Consider the following 23,988-nt stretch of genomic DNA (forward strand, 5'->3'; position numbering starts at 1 on the left):
ACAAAATTAAAGCTATAAACGAAGAAATAATGCAGTCAATGCTCAAACAACAAAACTCAGCAAACATGCCCATGCAGGCCCACTGCGGGTATGTGTGGGTTTACTATGGGGAAGTGTGGGCAGGGCAAACCCACACTAATCCCAGATGGACCCCATGTGGGTAAGCATATGCGGGGCCCACAGCAGTTTTGACCTTTTGGGCCCCTCTGTGGGCTTTCTGTGGTCAAGCCCACTGTTGGACCTGCCCACAGAAAACCCACATGGGTCCCCTGTGCAGGGCTCACAGCAGTCTTGCCCTTTTGGGCACTGATCATGGTTTTCTGTGGGAAACCCACTGTGGGCTTACTCACAGAAATCCAACATGGGCCACACTGTGGGATGGCCCATGCCGGGCCCACAGCAGTTTTGCCCTTTGGGGCCACCATGAGGGTTTCCCATGGAATACCCACTGTTGGCTTGCCTACAGAATGCCCACACAGACCCCCCTGTGGGTTAGCCTCTGCCGGTCCCATAGCAATTTTACTTCTTCAGGCCCAAATGAGGGTTTTCTGTGGGAAACCCATTGTGGGCTTGTCCACAGAATGCCCACACAGAACCCCCTGTGGGATAGTCTGTGCCGGGCCCAAAGCAGTTTTGCTCTTTGGGGCCAACATGAAGGTTTCCCATGGGATACATACTGTGGGCTTGCCCACAGAATGCACACACAGGCCCCGCTGTGGGATAGTCCGGGTGTGTAAAATCTGTATATGTGGTAGGAAACATTGAATTTATGTCACTGTATTTGCAGAGAATTGATTGGCTGTAGTTCCTGTCACTGTTTGTTAAAAGTTTTGATCTGCTGCCCACATGTGCCCTGCATTTCACACAGGTAATGGGGCCCACAGTGGGCTGCCCCTGTGGGGCTCATTTTATTCCTGCAGTGGCCCCACATGGGTCCCAAAGGGGCATGTTTGCTGGGAAAGATGTCTGACTGAATTAAAAAGAAAACAGAATTATAAAAGAATATTGCTGTAATGTAGGTTATCAAATGACATTAAGAAACTGAATCATCTTCAGGTCAGTTTACAGTAGAAACAGTCTCTTACTTTGTGTCTGAGGGTCCAGGTCCATTACTGAAGTTTAGAGGATCACGTTTAGACCGGTCACTCTTAATAGACAGACAGCTGGATATCAGAGACTTTGCTCCGTCCTCCTCTTCCTCCAAATCATTCATCTTCTGGAGTCTGAGAAGTAAACTAGTAACACTGGAGACACACACACATACACAGTATAATGAACCCAGTTCTTTCTTACACCCATACACATCTGCTTGCTCTCTTAGTTCAAACATGCAAAATTTGCTCTCTGTTCCACGCACCCGCCTTAAAACCCATGGTGATCGAGCTTTTGAGGCCGTGGCACTCAAGCCTTGGAATGCTCTACCTGCACTCTTAAGGTCTGCTGATTCTGCATATTCATTTAAAAAGCTGCTTAAAACACACCTTTTTAGACAGGCACTAGAGAATTTCCTGTAAGTACTTGACATTTTATATTTCCATGTTTTATTGTGTATTTTTCTGTGCACTTTTTATGTTTTTTACTGTGTATTTTTTATTACAGATTGTTTATTTCTCTGTATTTCTTTGTGTCATCATGCTCATGTAAGGCACTTTGTGACGATTGTCTGTGAAAAGTGCCATATAAATAAATTTTACTCACTTTACTTTTACTTACTTCCTCTCAAGTTAGTATCTTCTTATTAGTTTACATTACTTTAACTACAACCATGTGTATTTTCCAGCCATCACAAAGATACACTTTGACTCTGGTTTAAATCCAACAAATAGACTTCAGATAAACATCTGTTTCACTCTTAACTCTGATTTCTATCTGTTTTGACTGCAGCAGTGTGCCACATTACATCACTGTGAGGACACAGAAAACAGGAAAAGAAAAAAGGAAACGTTTGAAGACGTCAACACTGTGATTTCATATTTTTCAGTCAACTAAATCAACTAATCAGAAAAATAATCAGCAGATTGATCAATAATGACAGTAATCATTATTTGCAGCCCTAATATTAACACTCACCCTGCCTTTGACTTGCTGTTTTCCCCCTTCTGCTCTGTTGAAGTTAAAAATGGAGACTGCAGATAGTTTCACTTCCAGCGTTGCTCCCTGTTTGCTCCTCCTGCCTTCTTCTTTACTGGAAGTCATGTGTGTGTGTGTGTGTCACCCATAGACTGCGAGGGGTCAATTTAATTTAAGAGTGAAATCTTGTGAAAAGTTTTCTGACTGTTCGCTCGCTAGTAAAATAATCAGCAGATTCATCAATAATGACAGTAATCATAATTTGCAGCTTCTGATAGTCTGATAGAACACTTTCACCTTTACTCCCTACCTGTTTGCTCCTCCCTCCTTCTTTACTGAAAGTCACGTGTGTGTGTGTACCAGGTATTCCTCATGTTGTGGGGACATAAATCTGTTTAAAGTTTCATGTGGGGACTCGCCTCACCTTTGGGGACAATTTTTGGACCTTTTGTCTAATCTTTGATTTTTGCTGAAATATTGGATCATTTGAACATTTATTGAAATGAAAGCATGTGAGAAGTTTAGAGGGAAAAATCACTATTTGGTGGAGCTGTTAACAACTCATAGACATGTGAAATGTGACCCCGACTACACACTGCTTTTTGTAAGACGTCAAAAGCCAAAAAGGTTGGAAACCACTGGTTTCATCTTTAACACTGTGTTGTATTTTAAAAGCTTGTTATATTATCCATTGTGTCAAATCTTCATCTGAAAAGTAACTAAAGCTGTCAAATAAATGTAGTGGAGTAGAAAGTACAATATTTCCCTCTGAAATGTAGTGGAATGGAAGTATAAAGTAGCATCACATGGAAATACTCAAGTAAAGTACAAGTACCTCTAAATTGTACTTAAGTACAGTACTTGTCAGTGTGCAGAAACAGAGATTTTGTGGGATTTAATGGCACAGAGTTGAATCAGAATCTACATGGTGATGGTGGAGAACTCACTCTCAGTAACATGAAAGAGCTGACTGCCTCCATGTTTCTGCTGCAGACTGAACAGAAATGCAACCAGCCAACAACCACTGCAAACATATTGACTATTATCTGTATGTACAGTAAACATGCAGGGCTCCGTTTTTTTTAATAATGGACTTCAGACCTACACAAAGACACAAAGCAAAGGCTATTCCTGGTGGTTGATCTATGATTAATCAGCTAATTAACTGTTATTGGACACAATGTTAAACTGTGTTTAGTAAAGTCACAGTAAAGCAGTTCTGCATTAATATGAATGTTATTACATGATGAAGAAAATAAAATGTATTAACTGGATTCAGGAGATTTTCAACTGTTACTTTAATGCCTTTTATATAAATATACATAATAAAACATTTTAAGGACTCAGTTATCACTGTACATATATTACATCTATATAATACACACTGTAATAATATGATTGTACACACAGTACAAAATGATGGTGTATAAAACATCTCAGGCAACGCTTCATTTGTAAAATTTTCCATTTTAACACATTTTCATCTGAACTTCATCAGTGTTAAAGGCTGTTTAAGAAGGCACAGAAGGCAGAATTGTTGTCAAGCGCTTCCATCTTTTCATCTGTTGATGCATGAAAAACATTATTACTTGATATTGTAGAATTTGGGGTTTTGGTCACTCTCACAAAAAAAGATGTCAATATGTATCATCAAAATGTAAAGTTTGTGTTCCAGAGTGAAGGTTTGATGATTTTTATGTTGGTAAATATATATAAGTTGGTACCATTGTTAATTATTCTCTTATTTAACACCTTGACGTAGAAACTTGCTGCCAATGTTAATAAAAGGTCCTTGATCATATACTTTTGTGGGCCGAGTTTGCAGTCAATAACACAAACACTTTTACTGACTACACATTCATCTTGCAGGAATTCATTGTAAAAACTAAATTCAATGTGCTTATCTGTCTCAATTTACCTCATTTCCAGACTGTCGCCTCATCAAGCTCATGTCTGGATGAGATCTTTCACAATCCAGTATGAGAGACGTGTCACCTCTGGGAACCTCCAGTTAGTCAGTTAAACCTGCATTAACTGATATTTTTATCCACTAGATTCCAGCAGAAACAAGTAGTGAACACAACACTGACACATCATCACCTTTTAAGTTGATATGTTGAACTTGTCAGCAAACAGTTCACCAGCTAGTCTACAGCTAACTTTGGTGCTGAGCAGGTAGTGTACAGTGGCTTTTTACAGCTTTTTCTCTGAAAACAGCTGCCTGCTGCAGCCCAAAATGATGCTATGAGATGCTGAGAGTGAAGCAAAACAGTAAAGTTGCAGCCGGACAGATAAACAATGAGCTGAAACTCACTATACAGCTCCGTAAAGCCGAGAGGAGCTGCAGAGTCACTGATAATTCTCTGTAAGTTCATCACTACGAGCCACGACCAACACATTACACACTGACAGCTCAGACAATATTATTATTATTAAAAATATCCATTATAGCCGCTTTAATGTTAATAAGACACAGCTAGAATGTTAAATAGACACTCAACACCAAATTGAGTCCCTGTAGCTTTCACAGCTTCTTGACTTTGTCCAGATATCCACGAGCTCGACAAGACAGCTTTATGAGATTAAAACCATTATCCAGTACTTCCTGTGACATCACTGTTTCTGCCTTAAAAGATCCTATAACATGGGCGATTGAACTTCCTGGAAAACACTCAGAAACTCCATACTAACATGCCATTTAGCACACTAAAACCGTATATGAGATTATTTGGTATGTCTGAAAAGTATAAAACCAATAGTATGTGTGTAGTATGTTTCTGGGGAAATATTACAGTATGCAAGCACTGAACACTACGCCAACGTAAATATCCCACAATGCAATGCTGTATTAACGACAACAACAACGGCGGACAGCGACCAAGGCAGCTCTGGTGTAACGTCAATAACGCTTCAATTTAAGTGTACGTTCAAGGTTTTTCACTTTTCTAGGTGTAATATATTCTTAAAGTTAGTTCAGTTTAGCTGGTAGAGATGAGGTTGGCATGGTTACGTGTCTTCAACCAGCATGGAGGCTCTCAGGAAGTGACGTGATAATTACAGCTCAGTGTGTCTGAAAGGATACAGACTCCTGTTTATTCACACTAAAGTATGTTGAACGATAGTAACCATATTGGGGATGTAGTGCATCGTATGAGATTTCAGACGCAGCGTTACTATGTTTACCGTTTACTGCCATCGACATTCAAAACACTAAAATCTACTCAGCTCTGTAACCACTGATTTTACATTTCATCCTCTGGTCTTCCTATGAACACAAATATTCTTGATTTTAATTGGACAAGTATTCATCAGTCATTCCAGTTGACATTGTGTCTACATGTGATGTGCTATTGTGTGAAACCTTGTAATATCTATCCTGTATTATTTTGTGGTCTTTATACTGTGTTTATTCTGTATTATTCTTTATCCTTTGTATTATGTTTTTTGACTAGTACTGTGCTGTAATATGTTTTAACTGTGACAAGTGACTGCAGATGAAAACTAGCTATAAGCTAATTCTGGTACAGTGTATCAAAAGGCAACATTCATGTTTAAAACTGTACATGGTCCCTTTCAAATATAAAAAAAAAAAGAAGCTAAAACTTTGATTTGTAATGACGCTGAAACCTGCAGCACAGAAAATAAAAACAGCATCCTGAGTGTAATGGTTAAGGTGCATGGTGTCACATGATTCCAGCTGGTTGTTAGATCCGACCTCAACATGTTCTATTGGTCTAAAATTGCTGCAAGATTTTCTTTTTCCAACATCAAGTCCTATTCCCATCACGACAGCTAAAGCTATACTCCATTATATCTGCCTCTGGACACTCAGAGCACCAGATGCTTTAGCATGTGTGAAGGACAGATTTCCCCCTTAAAATCTAACCGAGCTGCATTTTGTGGAATATTAACTGGTGTGTATCCTCCAGCACTGTTATGACAGATAACTCTATTTTGGAAACATTGGAAATGAGTAAACTGTCTTGTTTTGCAACTGAGAAAGCAGATTTAAAATTAAAGATTGTTCCGTCTCATTTTCCACCTTTACAGTTTCTCAGGAATGTAATTAAGTCACATATCTTTCTTGTGTCTGTCGTCTGTCTACCTCCAAATAAGGCACTAACACCATGACAACATTCAGGATATTAAATAAAGCAGGGGATTGACTGTCTGGTTTCTCTGTAAAACTTAACAGGAGGAACCCTTGAGTCAGTCGATAACGCCCCCTAACCCCTGTTTGAAATGTCATAGTTCACAGACATTAAAGTGAACACAGTGACCAGCCCTTCAAGTGAATTAAAGGGAGAGTTCACCATCTGGAGGCAGCAGTCCCATGAGGAGTGAGGTGTGGACAGTCTGTGTCTCAGGCTGTCTCGCTGCTCTGAGCTGCTCTGGTGATGAGGACGAGGCGGCTGGCTTCATTTGTGGTTTGATTTCCATTTCTCATCCTCATACAAAAGAGCCTGAGGACAAAAAGAGAAGTAAGAAAAGATCAATGAAAGAAACGACAAAGTGATGCAGAGTGCAAATAAAAGATGTCATCTCTCTACTGTTGACAATAAGAAAAATATAGAAAAAACACCAGAATGATCCTTTAAATAAATCCCTACAACCATCCTAACTAGTCTGGTTTAACTCTACAGTACAGTGTTGTGTTACAGTTGTGTGTTTGTCAGTTTAGTGTTGTGTCACCTTGCTCTCCAGCACTCGGCTGTAGGTCGGGCTGCTGAGCTCCTCCAGAGTTTCTGCTGCAGGTCTGTTGAGGGTTTCAGGCAGCAGGAGGCCCAGACAGCCTGCAGACAGACCGCTCAGACAGAACACCGTGAAGGGCATGGAGCTGTGGAGAGCCCGCTGGAACACACACACACACACACACAGTAAGAACAATCAGTTTGATATATGGTTGCTCAGAACTGTTTCTTACAACATGTCGTCCGAACATGTCGGCAATCAAATGTGTTTATTGTCGTTCTAAACGGCTTCAATCAAAGAGAGTGAAAAGCTGACCGTCAGAGAGAGGGGAGGGGGGGGGACGGCAGAGATGTGATATCGTTTAAATACGGAGATAACAGAGTCTCTCCTGGAAGTCAGTCATAGTGCTGCACTCAGTTGTTCACATGAAAACTGACAGAAATAGTCGTGAAAAAAGTTAAAACTCTGACTCCTCTCTCACCTCCACACAGCTGACCAATCACTGCGTGTAGTGGGTGTGAATGTCGACTTCACTGGTTCAGAAAGTTACAGAAATGGTCGTACGCAGCCCCACTTATCCGCCATCAGAAAGGTGCGGGCGGAGGGGGTTTAATGGGCATTCCCACAGTTCAACAAGCATGTCTGAAGGAGTGTACAGCCACCTTTAAAGAGACAGGAGCTAAAACGGCCTGTTTCAGACAGAGGCTGAACTGAGGGGCTGCATAAAGGGCCAGTAGAAGTTTTTAAATGGAAATCATGCAAAGATATTCCAGTAGAGAACCAGAATATAAATATAGAGCTGGAAATGTGCAGAATATGTCCTCTTTAAATCTATGTTGTCTGGAACAAGTCACAAATCTGTTTGCTGTGTCATCAGATGCTGTGGTTCAAACTGTGTCTGTGGTTTAGTTGCTGTGTTATTGAAGTCAACTAAATCACCACTAGGTGTCACTATATCTTCAGGTTTCACCTGCTGCTTATGCAGGTTATCTTATGTCAACAGTTACAGGGTTCTGTTTAACTCTTTTATCTTAATATCTTTCACCACATGTGCAGTTAAAAGTCAACTCGCATGGAAAAGTACAACAAATGTAGTATTGTGTACTAAAAAATCCCTAAAACAAACTAAAGAGACATATTGAGAGCAATCATGTATTAACTAAATACACTTGATGTACATGTAGATTATTCAATCACTTCAACAATAAAGAGTCACAAAAAACCCAAACAAAATGTTTAAACTTCCTCTCTAGTTCGCTAATAAAATGTATCGATTATTGTAATAATCAAAGTATCACTAATCAATAAAATACCAGCTTAATTCACTAGAAAGAGGAAGTACTACAGTAACAGGTTTCATATTTTTGAGCTGAAAAGGCCTCTGTAGATATCACACCTGAACAAACAGCTGAATAAAAACCCAATTAATCATTAAGCTTGAAGGTTCCTTCTGGAGTTTCTTTGTCACATTGATTCATCATGTTGATCAGGTTTCAACATGACTCATCTCGTAGTGTTTCCTCTTTCTAATGAACTGAACTGTGCCTGAAATAATTCATGTGAAAACGCTGGTCAAAGTCTTAAGGGACGCAAACTTCTGTTGTCGACTTAAATTTCACTTTTTGGAACAGTTGAACCTTCCAGAATTTATTATTTTGTGTTTGGACTTTTAACTACGACTCTTCTAGTGTTCAGCTCTTCTAATACTCAACGCCACTGTCCTATTTTACCATATCTGTGACTGAATGATTGTCTGTTTGCCACTTTATTAGTTTTTAGAAAGGACTGCAGTTGAAGCCAGTCAGGCAACACTGGTACATTTATACAGAGAGAATATAAGACGACATTTGTACAGCTGTTAAGCTACAGACACAAACATCCTTACACAGATCCCATGCATAAGCAAACTAAGCACTTGCTTAGGGCCCCAGCATGGGAGGGAGTAACTGTCTCAAAATGTGGGAATCCCCTCTTAACTGCAGTACCATTACAGCAACAACCAGTGCTAGGAAACCCCTAAGAGGCCCCATCTCATTGGCGTCTCTGTGAATCACAGAGCTGTTCATAGACACACAAATTTGTTTGCATTGACTATGCAAATTAGAAAGGGATTATCTGTCCGGGAGTGAAAAAAGAAAGAAAGGAGGAAGAGGAAAGAAAGCAGGACAGTGATAAGTGGAGCAGATAATGAGGAATGATGATAAATGATGATTAATGATAGCAAACAGTAAGCCAAAAAGTTAGTTAGCAAAGACGAATGAGGTCATGTAACATGTAGCTAACATTTTAGGAGTTGTCAAGAACCTGACTAATACCATCTAGCAAGCTAACGTAAACTAAATAAATAGTTTTAAGCATTGGTAAGGTTTGTGAAACTGATTAAAGTTAAGTAAATGAAATGTAATTAAAGCTGCAAGCAGCGTTGGTCGGGACCTCGCACTCTGACCCGTCAGGATCAGATCATTTTGCTTTTTAAAAATGAGGGATATTTCTTACAAGTGTGGTGTGCTTTTATTTTGAAAGTCTGATTGACATGTGTACTGTCAGGTGTGTAGAGACAATAAGTAACTGCAGCTGGACACAGAAAAATACTCATATATCTGAATGGAGAGTGTGAGCGAACCCACACCTTTTTGAACATTTACTGCTTCCACATACTTTTAGATACAAACTTCATTTGAACTTTAAATGAGTCACAAGACTTTGACCTACAAATCTTGAATTTACATGTTTTTTCTATCTTTTCTTGTTTTTGAGATATTAGAGTGTGAGTTTTAAAGTCTTTTCTTGCTCCTCCTGTGATTTTATAATGAGTGTGTATTGCGGAATGTTTCACAGCACTGAGGGAGTGACATCACCAGGAGCAGTTGGAGAGGAGGATTTTAGAGTACGCTTCTTGTGAAATATCTTCATAAATCCCATGACTTTGGCCAAATCTTACATTAAAAATCATATTTTAGTAGGAAATTTCATGGCGAAGTGAGTGGTGAGTTTTTTGAGAATGTTTAGGGGGTCAAATTAAGGGTTTAAGTGGCGTAATAATAAAGAAAGAAAGAAACAAACAAACACACGAAAAACAATAGGTTTTACAGTAGTCCTCTGCCTTTTGGGCTTGGTCCCTAATAAATTAAATACGGGTAGTAATTCTGTTTATACTCCTTTCTGAAGTCTGCTTGGAGGACAAATTCCACACATGTGCAGTAGAAGTATAAGTAGCCCTTGTAGCCTAGCGGCTGCACAGACTACAGACAACAAATTGGAGGTATGAGGATGTCCGTGTTCGGCTTAAGGAGGGCCCCCAAAGAAAATCTTGCTTGGGGCCTTCTAGAGTTGTCTAGAGCCAGACCTGTCCTTACCATGGAAGGAACAAATGGTGCAAGAATTCCTCCAACTCTGCACGACATGGAACAAACTCCCAAACCAGCGTTCCTGAAACACAAAAATATGTACAAACATGTAGGAAATGTTTGAAAGAAGAAGCCATACTGCACACTTGTCACCTTCAGACAGTGTGATGAGTGTAAATTATTTGTTATACAGACTGTGGTTAGTTTACCTGATAACTGTTGGGTAGAGTTCAGAGGTGTAGACGTAGGCGATGTTGAATGCTGCGCTGACCATCAGCTTTCCCAGCAGTGCCAGCGACGTAACACTCAACAAGGTCCCTGCAAACACAAAGAAAACCAGTTCCAGGCTTTTTAAATCTCACATTACATACACAAAAAACTTTGGAAAGGAGAATTTTATGACCATCAGCTGCAGGAGCAGCAACATGCCCCAAAGGTTTGGGTAGATTCAGGATGTTAAATCATTGGTGGAAGAATAGTAACAAAAAGAGGAACTTTGGCACTAAAAAGACTGTAACGTTGAAAGATATCTACTTGATTTGACTCATTTGGACGCTGAAGCTTCATATTAGCTTCAGATAAACTTTTAAATACATTTTTGCACAGAGTCATTTTAAGACACACTTGAAAAATTGTGAATCTTTTAACTCCTGTAAATACGGCTTAAAGTTACAGTCAGGCTACAGTGTGTGGGTATGTGGGTATATTTTTGATCATGTGTGTCATTAAAATCACAAATTAAATAAAAAGTGAATAACCCTTTTGAATATATCCATTTGGCTGTAGTTGTATCTGTTAGAGTCTCACCTGTGTTTTCTGGGATGAACATGGTGCAGAGGCAGGCAGAACCAGCCAGACACAAGAAACTGGCCATGCTTTTCCTCCTCCCGGCCCTGCAAGACCAGACACACAACAGCTGAATATGGTGTATTGCCAAAAAAAAGTGTCAATCAAACTGAAAACATCAACAACTTTTCCGGGCAGGAGGTGTACGGTGTTACATGGGGTTGCTAACAGTATGTATTAATTTATATGTGTGTGTCTCACCAGTGTTTGCTGATGAAGTACATGCAGAGCGGGTAGGCGGGCAGCTCCACCAGGCCGTACATGGCTACGTTCATATAGCGGCTACCAGACGTCTCACTGGCTCCCAGAGTCAGACCATAATACACCAGACTGCACGCATACCTGCAACACATACATATATACACACAGCGGGTAAGGGCCTATGGTAATGTGCACTGATACATTTGATTTATTCAGAATTCTGTTTGAAAAACGAGGTAGAAAACTGATTAAAAAGGTTGCATCTGCAGGGTTTTTGTTTTTAGTAATAACTTAGATCCGCAGCCTACTCAGCCGCTCTTTGACATTTCTGCTCATCAAGCACATCATGCACCGTCTTTTCCTGCAGAGGGATTTGTTTACTGTAAACTGCCCTCAACAGTGTCAGCAGGAAACACTACAACTCTTTGAAGAATGGAAATATCTAGAGAGCAATCAGACTAAACTGATCTGAACTGATAAAAAAAAAAAGAAGAAAAAAGAAACGGGTGACACATTCAACAAGTCTAAAAGTCATCAGCTAAACTAAACAGCTCTTGAAGGTCATAATGCTAACTGGACAAAAAACAAACTTATTATTTAACCCCAACTGATGCAATGAGTAGCTTCTCATTTCTTAAACAACCATGTTGAAAGACACATCCTGTGGTTGTGGAAAAGATGTTTGATGAGGGTCAAATCATTGGCATGCATCAAGAACTGTCCAACACGTTATTAAAAACCGGAAGGATAGTGGGGAACCATCATCTTCGAGGAAGAAATGTGGTCGGGATAAAATCCTAACTTATCGTAATCGGTGATCACTTAAATCTGTCAAAGAATTGACTTTAAGATATTGCTGTTGGTTTATAAAGCACTAAATGGTTTTAGGGCCAAAAATACATCTCTGATCTGCTGCTACATTATGAACCATCTAGACGTCTCAGGTGGTCTGGATCAGGTCTGCTTTCTGTCCCCAGAGTCAAAACTAAACCTGGAGAAGCAGCTTTCAGTTTTTATGCTCCACATATCTGGAACAAACTCCCAGAAAACTGCAGATCTGCTGCGACTCTCAGTTCTTTTAAATCGCAGCTGAAGACTTTTCTGTTTGCCGCCTTTCATAAAACCACATTAAGGGTGAATATTTTAAACTGCACTGTTACTTTTATTCTCTTGTTTTATCTGTCTTATTCCCTTTTTAGCTTCTTCTTTATTTCCATATTTAACACTTTTTAATTGTTTGTATTGTCTTTTTTCTTGTGTTGCTTTTATATTCTGTTTTAAAGCCTTTTATGCTCTATGTAAAGCACTTTGAATTGCCTTGTTGTTGAAATGTGCTATACAAATAAACTTGCCTTGCCTTAAATGTTTAGTGAAATCAAATCGCAGAAAAACAACGGTAGAACTCAGGGCTGTGTTTAATAGTGAAAGTAAGAGCATTTCCACACACACACAATGCAAAGGGAACTCAAGGGATTGGGACTGAACAGCTGTGTAGACATAAGAAAACCACTAATCAGTGAGGCTAATCGGAAAAAAAGGCTTCAATTTGCTAGGGAGCATAAAGATTGGACTCTGGAGCAATGGAAGAAGGTCATGTGGTCTGATGAGTCCAGAGTGACGGGCACATCAGGGTAAGAAGAGGCAGATGAAGTAATGCACCCATCATGCCTAGTGCCTACTGTACAAGCCTGCGGGGGCAGTGCTATGATCTGGGGTTGTTGCAGTTGGTCGGGTCTAGGTTCTCAAACAATATGTGCCCAAAGAATGAGGTCAGCTGACTACCTGAATATAACCAACGACCAGATTATTCCATCAATGGATTTTTTCTTCCCTGATGGAACGGTCATATTCCAAGATGACAATGCCAGGATTCATCGGGCTCAAATTGTTAAAGAGTGGTTCAAGGGGAGCATCATTTTCACACATGGATCGGCCAACCACAGAGTCCAGACCTTAACCCCCATTGAGAATCTTTGGGATGTGCTGGAGAAGGCTTTGTGCAGTAGTTCGACTCTCCCACCATTGATACAAGATCTTGGTGAAAAATTAATGCAACACTGGACAGATATAAATCGCGTGACATTGCAGAAGCTTATCGAATCAATGCCACAGCGAATGAGTGCCGTAATCAAAGCTAAAGGCGGTCCAACGAAATATTAGAGTGTGTGACCTTTTTTTTTTTTTTTTTTAGGTAGCGACTTTTTTTTGGCCAGGCAGTGTATATAAACAAACATTCTGCTAATTCTTACAGACAATTTAAACAGTGTGTAATCTCAGACAAGCTCAAGGACGCTGCTTGCTGAATGTTTCAGGTGTTTGGCTGCCGCAGCTCTACTGAGACTAGATACAACTACACCCAGATATGCAGCATTTTTTGGGGGATTAGATTCATGACAAATCTCTGAACTGCAACAATCTTACTCTTAAAAAAGGACAAAGTCACAACTTTTCAAGTCTGTAAAAAACAATTGATACACAAATCTGTTTTCAGTTTTTGGACTTTTTCTCTAATCTTTGATTTTTGCTGAAATATTGGATCATTTGAACATTTATTGAAATGAAAGCATGTGAGAAGTTTAGAGGGAAAAATCATTATTTGGTGGAGCTGTTAACAACTCATAGACATGTGAAATGTGACCCTGACTACACACTGCTTTTTGTAAGACGTCAAAAGCCAAAAAGGTTGGAAACCACTGGTTTCATCTTTAACAATGTGTTGTATTTTAAAAGCTTGTTATATTATCCATTGTGTCAAATCTTCATCTGAAAAGTTGTCAGTGAAATGTTACATCCAATGTTTTGTCACCCAAAAAAGGTTTAGCTTTCTCCTGTCAATAAGCAGGTAGAGTTCAGGGACCCATTTCACCAAAATTGCAACATGCAAACTACGACTTGCAAGATTAGAATTTCTTTCCTGGTACAGTACTGTGAAAAGCTTCAGGCATAAAACCTAATAACTAGATTCAAGAAATTTTCAACGGTTATTTTAATGCCTCTTACATAAATAGACATAGTAAAATATAATATTTTAAAAGCTTGTTATATTATCCATTGTACTTGAGTAAATGTTCTTAGTTACTTTCCACCACTGGTAGTAATACTGTAGAAGTAGAGGTAGTATAAGTGATGGTTCTGGTTTGAGTCTGTGGTAGCAGCAGGATTTGAACCAGTAACCCTGAGTTCAGTGGTATGTCCTCTGTATTTATATATACACAGCTTATATACGCAGCTGTTTTATTCTTCTTCTGTGGTGGTATACTCACCAGACATACATGAGCACCATGGTCCTGAGGCGGAGGACTGGATGGATCACCAGCTGCAGGACACCCGTTCCCCTGCTGCCACGGTTACCGGCTTTGGTGACGGGGGTGGTGGCGACTCGCTGCAGCATCAGGTTGTTGGCAGCGTTGCCGTTCCTCAGCGCCATGTAGCGCAGAACCTCCAATCAGGACACAGCAACACAAACAGGTTCAGTTACTGACAACAGAGACGGACAGCAGAGCGAGAACAAAGCAGATCTAAGTTACAATACAGCAGTGGTGGGCAAACAGGGGCCCGTGGGCCAAATCCGGCCCTTCAGCAAAAATATTCGGCCCAAAATAGACGCAAGATTTGAATGAAATGAAATGTTAACAAGTCAACCCCGTTTCAATTCCACCATTATTTTTTATTATAAGGCAACAACACTTCTCTCAATCAACCATAAATGGATCAGACTACTGTTTATCATGTGTAGATAACCAACAAAGTACATACTATATATTCCTAAAATAAGCTGTTAGCCTTCACTTACTAATCAGCCAAGAGGCAGCAACGCAGCACCACAGTTGCTGAGTTCACTTAGAAGTTGAGCTGTTCTGATACCGATACCAGTATCAGAAAAGCCTCCAATACAGGCGTAAATACAGGATCAGGTATCAGCAAGTATGCAAGTCAATGCATCATGTAATTTATTAGCCCTGAAACTAGTACACCTGTTTGCAACTTAGCACAAGTAGCCAATATCCATAAACCACAAGCAACTTGTGTAACTTCAAGCACACGTCGGGTCGAAAACCCCCAACAACTTCAAAGTAGTTTTATTCAGATAAAACGGCCATTTTCCCAGAAATCAATTCTTCTTCGCGGCTCTAAAACTGTAGCCGACACAGCAAGTTGCGTGCGCTGCGCTGACACTGGCAACTACTGTTTTAGAGCCGTGAAGAACTGATTTCCAGTAATTTTGTATATCATTAGTTATATTAAATTAAATTGCTGATATTTTGCTAATAAATTGCTGATGTTAGCAAAATATCAGCAATTTGGCAATATTTTACAATGGAAAATCCCACCACTAAAAAGCATAACGTTGGTAAAACTAGCGATGCACATGACAGAATTTTAGGCTCAGTGACTGGATGTTTCTCGTCTTTGGAGTTGTAGTTAAATGCTACCTTCGACTTTTTAATCAAAGAACCAGATATTTTTCTAACACAGTTGTTCATCTTTTGTACTGATGATTCAACCAGGGGAGTTTCATGTTTATCCAAACTGTGAGTTGCGTAACATTATCCATTGTGAAAAATATTTGGGGCTTTTATGTCCAGAACCCCACCCGAAATATCTCCTCACAGTCTCTGTATGTCTATAAAGACTCTTCCCAACTGCTTTTACTTTGTAGCAATGACAACATCAACGACAACTACATCATGTAAACGCTATGGAAATATGATTCAGTATTATCTCATCTCTCATGAGGAACTGAAAACGAGCCCTGCCCTTTGACAGTGATCTCAGTCCAACTCTCTCAGGCTTTTTCTGACTGGTAATAAACCTACTCCTTTTCCCCCCATCTCACTTTATGACATGTTTTAGTTCAGATCAGGGGAAAAGAGGTGAAAAAGAATAATGTTTCAACTCCTCTCCTCGCTCTGACCTTGCAGGTGAAACACTCTTATCTTTTAGAAATGTCAGTTTGTGTAAACAAGTAGAACCTCATGCAAAAGATAACACACAAGGCACATTTCACATTTTTTGGGAGGCAAAATCTAAAGTTACACCCACACTATGAAAATTACACAAAAGTTGTTTCTGTTGTCAGTTTGTATTTGCAGCCTCTTCACAGTCGGAGAGGCTCTGACAGGCATTTTTAAAATATCTGCATATGAATTACTGCACAATGTCACCACAAACCACATCACAGTCACACAGAGAGGCATGTGATGACCGACTTTATCAAACTTTGATGTGACTGAGAAAGAGGAGGAAACAATATTCTCTGTATTAAATTCTCAGGCTGCATTATTTCTTTTAGTATTGATTGAAGGACAGGTTCACAATGTTTCCAGCTGTCTTAAACCAGCAGTCAGGTGTCCATGTGATCAGTGAAAGAGGTTTTCCTCGCTGTAATCGTTCCTCCTGTTCATACTGGATATTAAAAGATCCTTCAAATGTGCTTTCAATGTAAGTGATGTTTCGATGTTCATTTTGGCTCCTGGCTGTTGTTTTAAGACAAACTTGAAAAACTGTGAACCTGTTCTTTAAAAATGCATAAAGCAAACATTCCTCTAATTCCTACAGTCAATAGCCAACAGCCAACAGAGTCAAAAGCCAACTTAACTGCATTTTTGTAATTCTAAACTTATAACAATCCTAAATAGTGCAGCAGCTTTACTCGTGCTTTTTCAAAGCACAGAAAGAATATTTCTAGATATTTACCTCTTCAGCTCGCTCTGTCCGACCCTGAGAATACAGCCAGCGAGGAGACTCTGGAAGAGTGCTGAAAGAGTGGAGAGGAAACTGTAAATATTACTTATTAAGCTGGGCACAAACCTTAAGACGAGATGAAAACTACAAAGACTGGACAGATCACACATAAAGATCGTTTTCCTTATCTGAATCAAGGGTCTAATGACAGAGGATGTTGTATTGCTGCACAGACTGTAAAGCTCCCTGAGGCAAATTTGTTAATTGTGATATTGGGCTATACAAATAAAACTGACTTGACTTTTTTTAGTCTTTGACAGTCGGGAAGGAGTATAAACTTTATGAGTAGTCAAACAGACAGCACACTGAACCACTGCTCTGAAACGACTTGAGTTCTGGTGGGAGATGACGTGCAATTCCTGCGAGAACGATTCCAATTATCCTGTGTTTGTTATACCAGAAAAAACAGGGTGGAAACCAGCCACTTGTACTAACACATCCATGCAGTGCAGTTTGCACTGAAAGGGCTGAAAAAGAAAGATGAAAAAAAAGCTGAGAGTTTGTGTGAGATCCTAAAGTCGTACATAATCTTCAATCTTAGTCGCGCTGCATATCTGGGTTTTACGGGACAGAGAGCACAGTAAACTCGGCATCCACACATTTCTCTGTTCTGTATCTTCAGGTTATGCTAGCCCATTGTTGCTAACTTTGGAGCTAACCTTCTTCACTTTTCCAGCATTTGGGGAAACAACAGACGTGACTTTTTAGCATTTATTAACTGACACACTGTAGTCTGTACTGTACTGACAACTTACCGCTAACCTTTTCCTCTGCTCCGCTCGCATCCACCGTCACTTCTCTGCCCCTCGCTCTTTCCCGCTCGCTACGCAAACATGCTCCTTAACGGAGCCATGCGACCAGTGGTTTCCCAGGCAACGACAGAGGTTGACTCACGCACCAGAACAGCGCTGCACAGAGACTCCCAAACGCTATTGAAAAAATATATTTTTTGGCCTGGCGGGGGTTCTCGTCGTGACATTATGGAGAAACACAGATTCAGTAAACGTTGAGTACAGTTAGACCCAGCAGGCTCCATCAGGTTGGGCGAGTTCAAAGTTGTGAAAACAACGGGGGTGTTCTGAATACACCCCCGTTGTTTTCACAGGTAATTTGTTAGTCTGTCCCTCCCGCCGCAGGAAATAATGGATTAGTCCTGGAAAGCTGTTGATGTAGCACTTTTCTCCTTATGAAAGTAACACAGAGATTATTTGACCAATGAGAATTTAGTCGGACGAGAGCATATCGACCAACTAATCGACCAGCAGACTACAGCCCTAGAGATCCTGGATGGAGAGGCGGTAAGAGGGTAATGTGGACTGTAATTGGAGGTGAGTGAGTCTAACTTCCGGCTCTGGTCGGCTGTGCAGCTCTTTGATTTGATGTTGTAGAGACGTTCGTTCTCTTTACAGCTCAATCAGCTTTTCCTCCGTTTCAGCTGCCCAGTGCTCTCTCACACCACAAACCTTTCTGCTCGCCATCCCCCCCCTACTTTTATTTATTTACAGTACATCTTCCTTGCATCAGTTAGCCACAAAAAAAAAAAATCTTTATGAGCAGGATGCAGGTGCCCAGTGGTCTAATGTTTGTACTCACACAGACAGCAGGAAGAAGAGGACGCCGGAGGAGTTGGCTGCGGTCGCCAGGTTCCTCCACGGCTGGATGCAGTAGCCCAGAGCTCCAAACAGAGCGATGCCGACCGCAAACATCATACTGGTAAATGTCCCTAAAGAAAGAAAAAAACACAGCTGGATGCATCTGCAGCACGGTCATTCATAAACCCAACTATGTTCTGACATCATCTCAAACCAAATCCCTGACAGCTGATCACTATGCAGTATAATATTGATAAGCAATAAATGTAGTATGGTACTATTGTTATTATATCAAGATGATATTGAGCAGAGAATCCCCCTTTTTCAGAATCTACAACCATAAAACATTCATTTTAGCTTCCTAAAATACTCAGCACACCATAATTTCACTAATTTGGTTAAAATCCAAAACATTACATAAATTGAAGTAGAGCTGCAATGACGAGTCAGTCGACAGAAAATTAAACTATTTTGATAATCAAATCATCATTTTAGTCTTTTTTAAAGCAAAAATATTTTCCAGCTTCTTAAATGTGAGAATTTGATGCTTTTCTTTGTCATAAATACTGCTGGTCGTATAAAAAAAAGACATTTGAAGACGTCAATTTAGGCTGTGGGAAATTATAACAACCATTTTTCAATATTTACTGACATTTTATAGATAGAGCGATTAATCGATGATGAAAATAATCATTAGTTGCAGCCCTATATTGAAGTGTGATATAGTAGGTCTCTGTTTTGGCGTTTTCGTACCGGTCATGGCCCAGTAGGACTTGCCCACGTACTCCTGAGTGAGGACGAAGCAGACGAGGCCGATGCCGCCGTTCATCAGCCCCACCAGGAGACGGGACACGGCGAAGACCTCGTAGCTGGGCGCAAAGGCGGTCACATAACCAAAGACCACTTCAAAAAACAGACCTGGAGGAAAGAGAGAGAGAGAGAGAGAGAGAGAGACGGGAGAGGAACGGATGAGTGGAATGAGGAGTGGCAGGGAGGAGGAGGAGGAGGAGACATTTCAAGCATAGTTTGGTATTTTTATGGATGCCTTTCACACACTTTCTCATCAGATCGCTGTACTGTTCACAGGACACAACTTTCCGTCTTGCAGTCAGGAATCTTGAAGACGTTGTGGTTTGTAAACTACATGACCGATCGATCAGTGACAGGTCACACACTACAAGATCTTTTTACTGGGAGGAATCCCTGACGAGTCTGTGAGATGGGAAATGAGGTGATACAAAGCTCGTACATAAGGCAAATAAATATTTTTGCAATGAAAACATAGTTGCCTGCTCCTGTTGTCAGCAAGGACGACAAGGTTACAAAAAGCTTGTGTGTGTGTCAACGTATCCTGATAGAAGTTATATTATTATGCCTCCTCTCTATACAAATAGATGCATGATGAAACTGGGTTCAGGGAGCTGCTGTGGATGACAGCAGACGAGTTTGCTCCGCTGTCATCACCCCGTGTCCTGCGCTCTCATTGGCTCTCATAACACTGTTCACACTACAGGATTTTGACTCCCCAACAGGTCCAGATAATTAACCTGACTGATAAGTTTCGGGCATTGCATCTTTAAACAGTTCACACACAGTCATTGAGAACAGATTTGCGAACGCTGATCTGCCTCTGATCCGGGGCTTTTGTCAGCGATCTCCAAAAAGTGTCGGTGAGTGGAACATCGTGTTAGTGTGAACTCAGCATAAGAGTTAATTATTTAAAAAAAAAAAAAACAGTACAGTACACATAAAGATTGTTTTTGAAGTTTGTTATGAGGCTGAACAGATTGGGGAAAAGACTTTTGTCAGTGCAATTCTTCAATTTCAATTTTGATTTTCTAAAAAATTCCATGCTTGAATTGGTTGGTTTGTTGTCAGCTGTGAAACTCAGGCAAATATCTAAGAGCCATCATCACTGATGCTGCCTCTCTTAAGTCATAAGTTAAAGTCTATTAAATCTAAGACATGAAAATCTCGTGCTTACTTCTTCTTTTCATTCCACATTTTACATTTCTAAATCTGGCCCAAAGTCAAACTACCATTGGTTACAAGACAAACAAAGCAGACAGAGAGCCTCAGAAAACTCATCTGGGAAAATCTGTCTAGTAATCGTGGTCTGTGGTTTTCCTCACCTGTCAGGTAGACAGGTCTCCTGCCGATCCTGTCAGAGAGCGGCCCGAAGACAACGTTCCCCACTAGAAGCCCGGCGAAGAACAGTGATCCAGCTAAGCTGACTTTATAGGCCTGCTGCTTGATGAGAAACCACTGAGGAACACAGAGACAAAGTGGAAACCACTTACAGTCTTTCAAATCTTTATTTGTGGGCTGAGGTTCACTGAAGCAAACAAGCACCAGTAATGGAAGAAGCATTCAGATCCTTTAGTAAAAGTACCGACACAGTAATGTAAAAATACTCCATTAAAAGTCCTGCATGAAAAATCCTACTACAGTAAAAGTACATAAATATTATGAGCTTGATGTAGTTAAAGTATTGCAGTAAAAGTACATAAGTATTATGAGCTTGATGTAGTTAAAGTATTGCAGTAAAAGTACATAAGTATTATGAGCTTGATGTAGTTAAAGTATTGCAGTAAAAGTACATAAGTATTATGAGCTTGATGTAGTTAAAGTATTGCAGTAAAAGTAGTGGTTTGGTCCCTCTGACTGATATATTATTATATATGACATCATTAGATTATTAATAGTGAAGCATCAGTGTTAGAGCAGCATGTTACTGTTGTAGCTGCTGGAGGTGGAGCTAGTTTACACTACTTTATATACAGTTAGCTAGTTTAGTCCAGTGGTTCCCAACCTAGGGGTCGGGCCCCTCCAAAGTGTCAGCAGATAAATCTGAGGGGTGGTGAGATGATTAATGGGAGAGGAAAGAAGAAAAAACAAAGTTCTGATACACAAATCTGTTTTCAGTTTTAAAGCCTTTTTCTCTAATCTTTGATTTTTGCTGAAATATTGAATCATTTGAACATTTATTGAAATGAAAGCATGTGAGAAGTTTAGAGGGAAAAATCACTATTTGGTGGAGCTGTTAACAACTCATAGACATGTGAAATGTGACCCCGACTACACACTGCTTTTTGTAAGACGTCAAAAGACAAAAAGGTTGGAAACCACTGGTTTCATCTTTAACAATGTGTTGTATTTTAAAAGCTTGTTATATTATCCATTGTGTCAAATCTTCATCTGAAAAGTAACTAAAGCTGTCAAATAAATGTAGTGGAGTAGAAAGTACAATATTTCCCTCTGAAATGTAGTGGAGTGGAAGTATAATATGTAAAAGTGAAAATGCAGATGAACTCTGGCTCTCTCACCTCAGTCACTATGGAGTCGATGTCACCTGTAAAGGTGACGTGTTGGAGGAGTTCCTGCTGGGAGGATGGGACGCCTTCCTGCTGCTCGATCCGGTACTCTGGAGTAGCTCCAACCAGAACAATCAGCATGGACTGACAAGCCATGTACAGCTGAAACACACAGATCCCTATTATTATTATTATTATTATTATTATTATTATTATTATTATTACTTTACATTAATACAAACTTTTATTATTATTATTACTTGCACACTGCATATGCTGTTTACACTATGAACATTTGCACATCAATATTTTTACATTTTAAACTTGAAGCAGCTCTTTTCACTTAGAATATTTTACATAGTTTTTATTGTAAATTTCTTTTTTATATTATTTATGATTACTCAATTTATTTATGTGCAAATATAAATAAACCTGGACCTGATTCTGATATTATTACTGTTTAAAATGATCCTCCATAAATCAATGTGATTATACTTCAAACCATAAGCAGCACAAATATAGAAGATGTCAAAACCTCATCATGTAAACAATATCATCATGTACACTCCCGTTATTCGGTTAGAGGATTATCTTAACCAGAGAGAACACTGTGACAAACTCCATTCAAACATGCGCACATTTGCAATTAAATTCGTTATTAGTGACAATACAGGCCAGAATGGAAATTACTTAAAGCCATTTAGGAATACATGTGGTGTTGTGATAAATTCGGCATACAAATGACCAACCTAAAAGTGATCTCCTTTCAATAAATTGTACTTTTTCGGTATGTGCCGCACTCCGCGAGAGTTGTTTCTTCGGCGAAATGAACGACGCGAAAATAAGAAGTTTGATTACTTTTTTGTTAAAACAAGCTTTGTTTCACCAGACGAATTAAAGAATGGCTAATAACGATTTGTAAAATGTGTTTGTTAATGGTCTGCATTCTTTGTGAGTTCGCCAATAAACAAGGTAATGCTACTACGCCGGGTTTTTGAAGGGAGTCTTGTGAGAAGTTCTCCGCTATGGAAAGTGCACTTGCTGCAGCTACAGTTAGCTAAAATTGTAAGAAAGTGTTGACAGTTAACATTTAAAACGGCTATTAGCACTCAAACGTGGCTGGTAAGTGTTTAAGGTGGAGTTCAACCTGTTATTTTGTGGATAAATTTGTCCGAAAACCAGAAAAAAAACCCTCCGTCAGAGGCTGAAAGCCACGTAGCGTTAACGCTGCTCGGTAGCAACGATATAACAAGAGACTCTAGCGAGTTGTTTATAACATATAACAACAAAACGCTTATTTTTTTTTAAAATAACTAACCTGTGTCAGGACAAGGACAGCTACCGCCCGCCTTTGGTAGGGTCCAAACTCGCCGACAACTTGAAAAGCCTCCTCCACATCCATCCCAGGTAGGATGGCAGGCGGCTCTGCAGGTTAGCATCACCGGAGAGGAGGGAGAGATATCCGCGCTCACTTCCGGCTTCGCTTCACTCAGGCGTCCATTTCAGAATCATCTTAGTAAACGCTAGGTGGGTTGGTTGGTTAGATGGAGCTCTCGCGATGTTAGGGTTACAGTTAGCTTAGGGTTATGGTTTAAGTCTCGCGAGAGAACCATCCGGCTTTCAATCCATTTATTTCTTTTAAGTTCTTTTATTTAAGAGAACACATGTATATTAACAGTATGTACACACACACATGTCCATACCAGGGGTGTATATACAAAGTTACAAGAAAAAGTAATACAAATTCAAAATAATGTATCATCAGTCCATAAGAAATTAATCAGAAACACAACTAGTTTTAATTGCTTTAAGGCCTCTTATCATGGGCTGATTCAGTCTGGCGTCAAAAGGAGATGATGATAATCTTCTTTTGGTAACCAACCTCTGATGTGGAATGATGACTTAAGATCTCTCCTCTCCCTAACACTTCTACCAAACAATTATGATTGAAACAAAGAAAAACCCCATAATAGTCATAATTAAATAAATAAAATGAACCAAATGAAAACAGTAAATAAACAATAAATAATACTTATACTACTCAGATTCTATTCATTGGTCTTTGTTGATCCTAAATACTCCAGAAGGAGTTTCCAACTTGTCACCTGAGGATTTTTTTTTGAATATTACTGATATCATTTGATATTTTGCCCTGTTCCTTCCTCTCCACAATATTCACAC

The 23,988-nt window shown here is 39.8% G+C and overlaps 2 protein-coding genes across 3 annotated transcripts in view; both read right to left on the reverse strand.

Annotated features, from left to right (window-relative positions):
- LOC137197403 (protein NLRC3-like) overlaps window positions 1–2,167 on the reverse strand; it is a 51,752-nt gene extending 49,585 nt beyond the window's left edge. For both annotated transcript variants that reach the window (XM_067610800.1, XM_067610802.1), the window contains exons 1-2: window positions 2,071–2,167; window positions 1,086–1,244 (exon numbers count right to left, since the gene is read on the reverse strand). In XM_067610800.1, coding sequence (XP_067466901.1) covers window positions 1,086–1,213 — 128 coding nt within the window. In that variant the 5' untranslated portion in view covers window positions 1,214–1,244; window positions 2,071–2,167. The remainder of the gene's footprint in view (window positions 1–1,085; window positions 1,245–2,070) is intronic.
- A 1,177-nt stretch (window positions 2,168–3,344) lies between these two features.
- slc22a15 (solute carrier family 22 member 15) lies at window positions 3,345–23,974 on the reverse strand. The gene is made up of 13 exons (XM_067610804.1): window positions 23,126–23,974; window positions 21,820–21,969; window positions 20,626–20,758; window positions 19,247–19,411; window positions 18,495–18,624; window positions 16,854–16,914; window positions 14,420–14,595; window positions 11,157–11,297; window positions 10,917–11,002; window positions 10,319–10,427; window positions 10,119–10,191; window positions 6,763–6,921; window positions 3,345–6,533 (listed from the first exon to the last, which is right to left on the reverse strand). The coding sequence occupies exons 1-13, from the start codon at window positions 23,207–23,209 to the stop codon at window positions 6,489–6,491; spliced, it is 1,512 nt and encodes a 503-aa protein (XP_067466905.1). The 5' UTR covers window positions 23,210–23,974; the 3' UTR covers window positions 3,345–6,488.
- Between the last annotated feature and the right edge of the window lie 14 nt (window positions 23,975–23,988).

Source organism: Thunnus thynnus, chromosome 14 (genome assembly GCF_963924715.1).
Source record: "Thunnus thynnus chromosome 14, fThuThy2.1, whole genome shotgun sequence".
NCBI classification, from domain to species: Eukaryota; Metazoa; Chordata; class Actinopteri; order Scombriformes; family Scombridae; genus Thunnus; species Thunnus thynnus.

What these genes read in the sequence shown, in the direction of transcription:
- slc22a15 (XM_067610804.1), bottom strand. Translation starts at nt 23,209, where the DNA reads ATGGATGTGGAGGAGGCTTTTCAAGTTGTCGGCGAGTTTGGACCCTAC. An exon ending in GGACAGAGCGAGCTGAAGAG is followed by an intron (nt 14,596 to 16,853) that starts GTAAATATCTAG and finishes TCCTGATTGGAG; the next exon opens with GTTCTGCGCTACATGGCGCT. An exon ending in CTCTACCCAACAGTTATCAG is followed by an intron (nt 10,192 to 10,318) that starts GTAAACTAACCA and finishes TTTGTGTTTCAG; the next exon opens with GAACGCTGGTTTGGGAGTTT.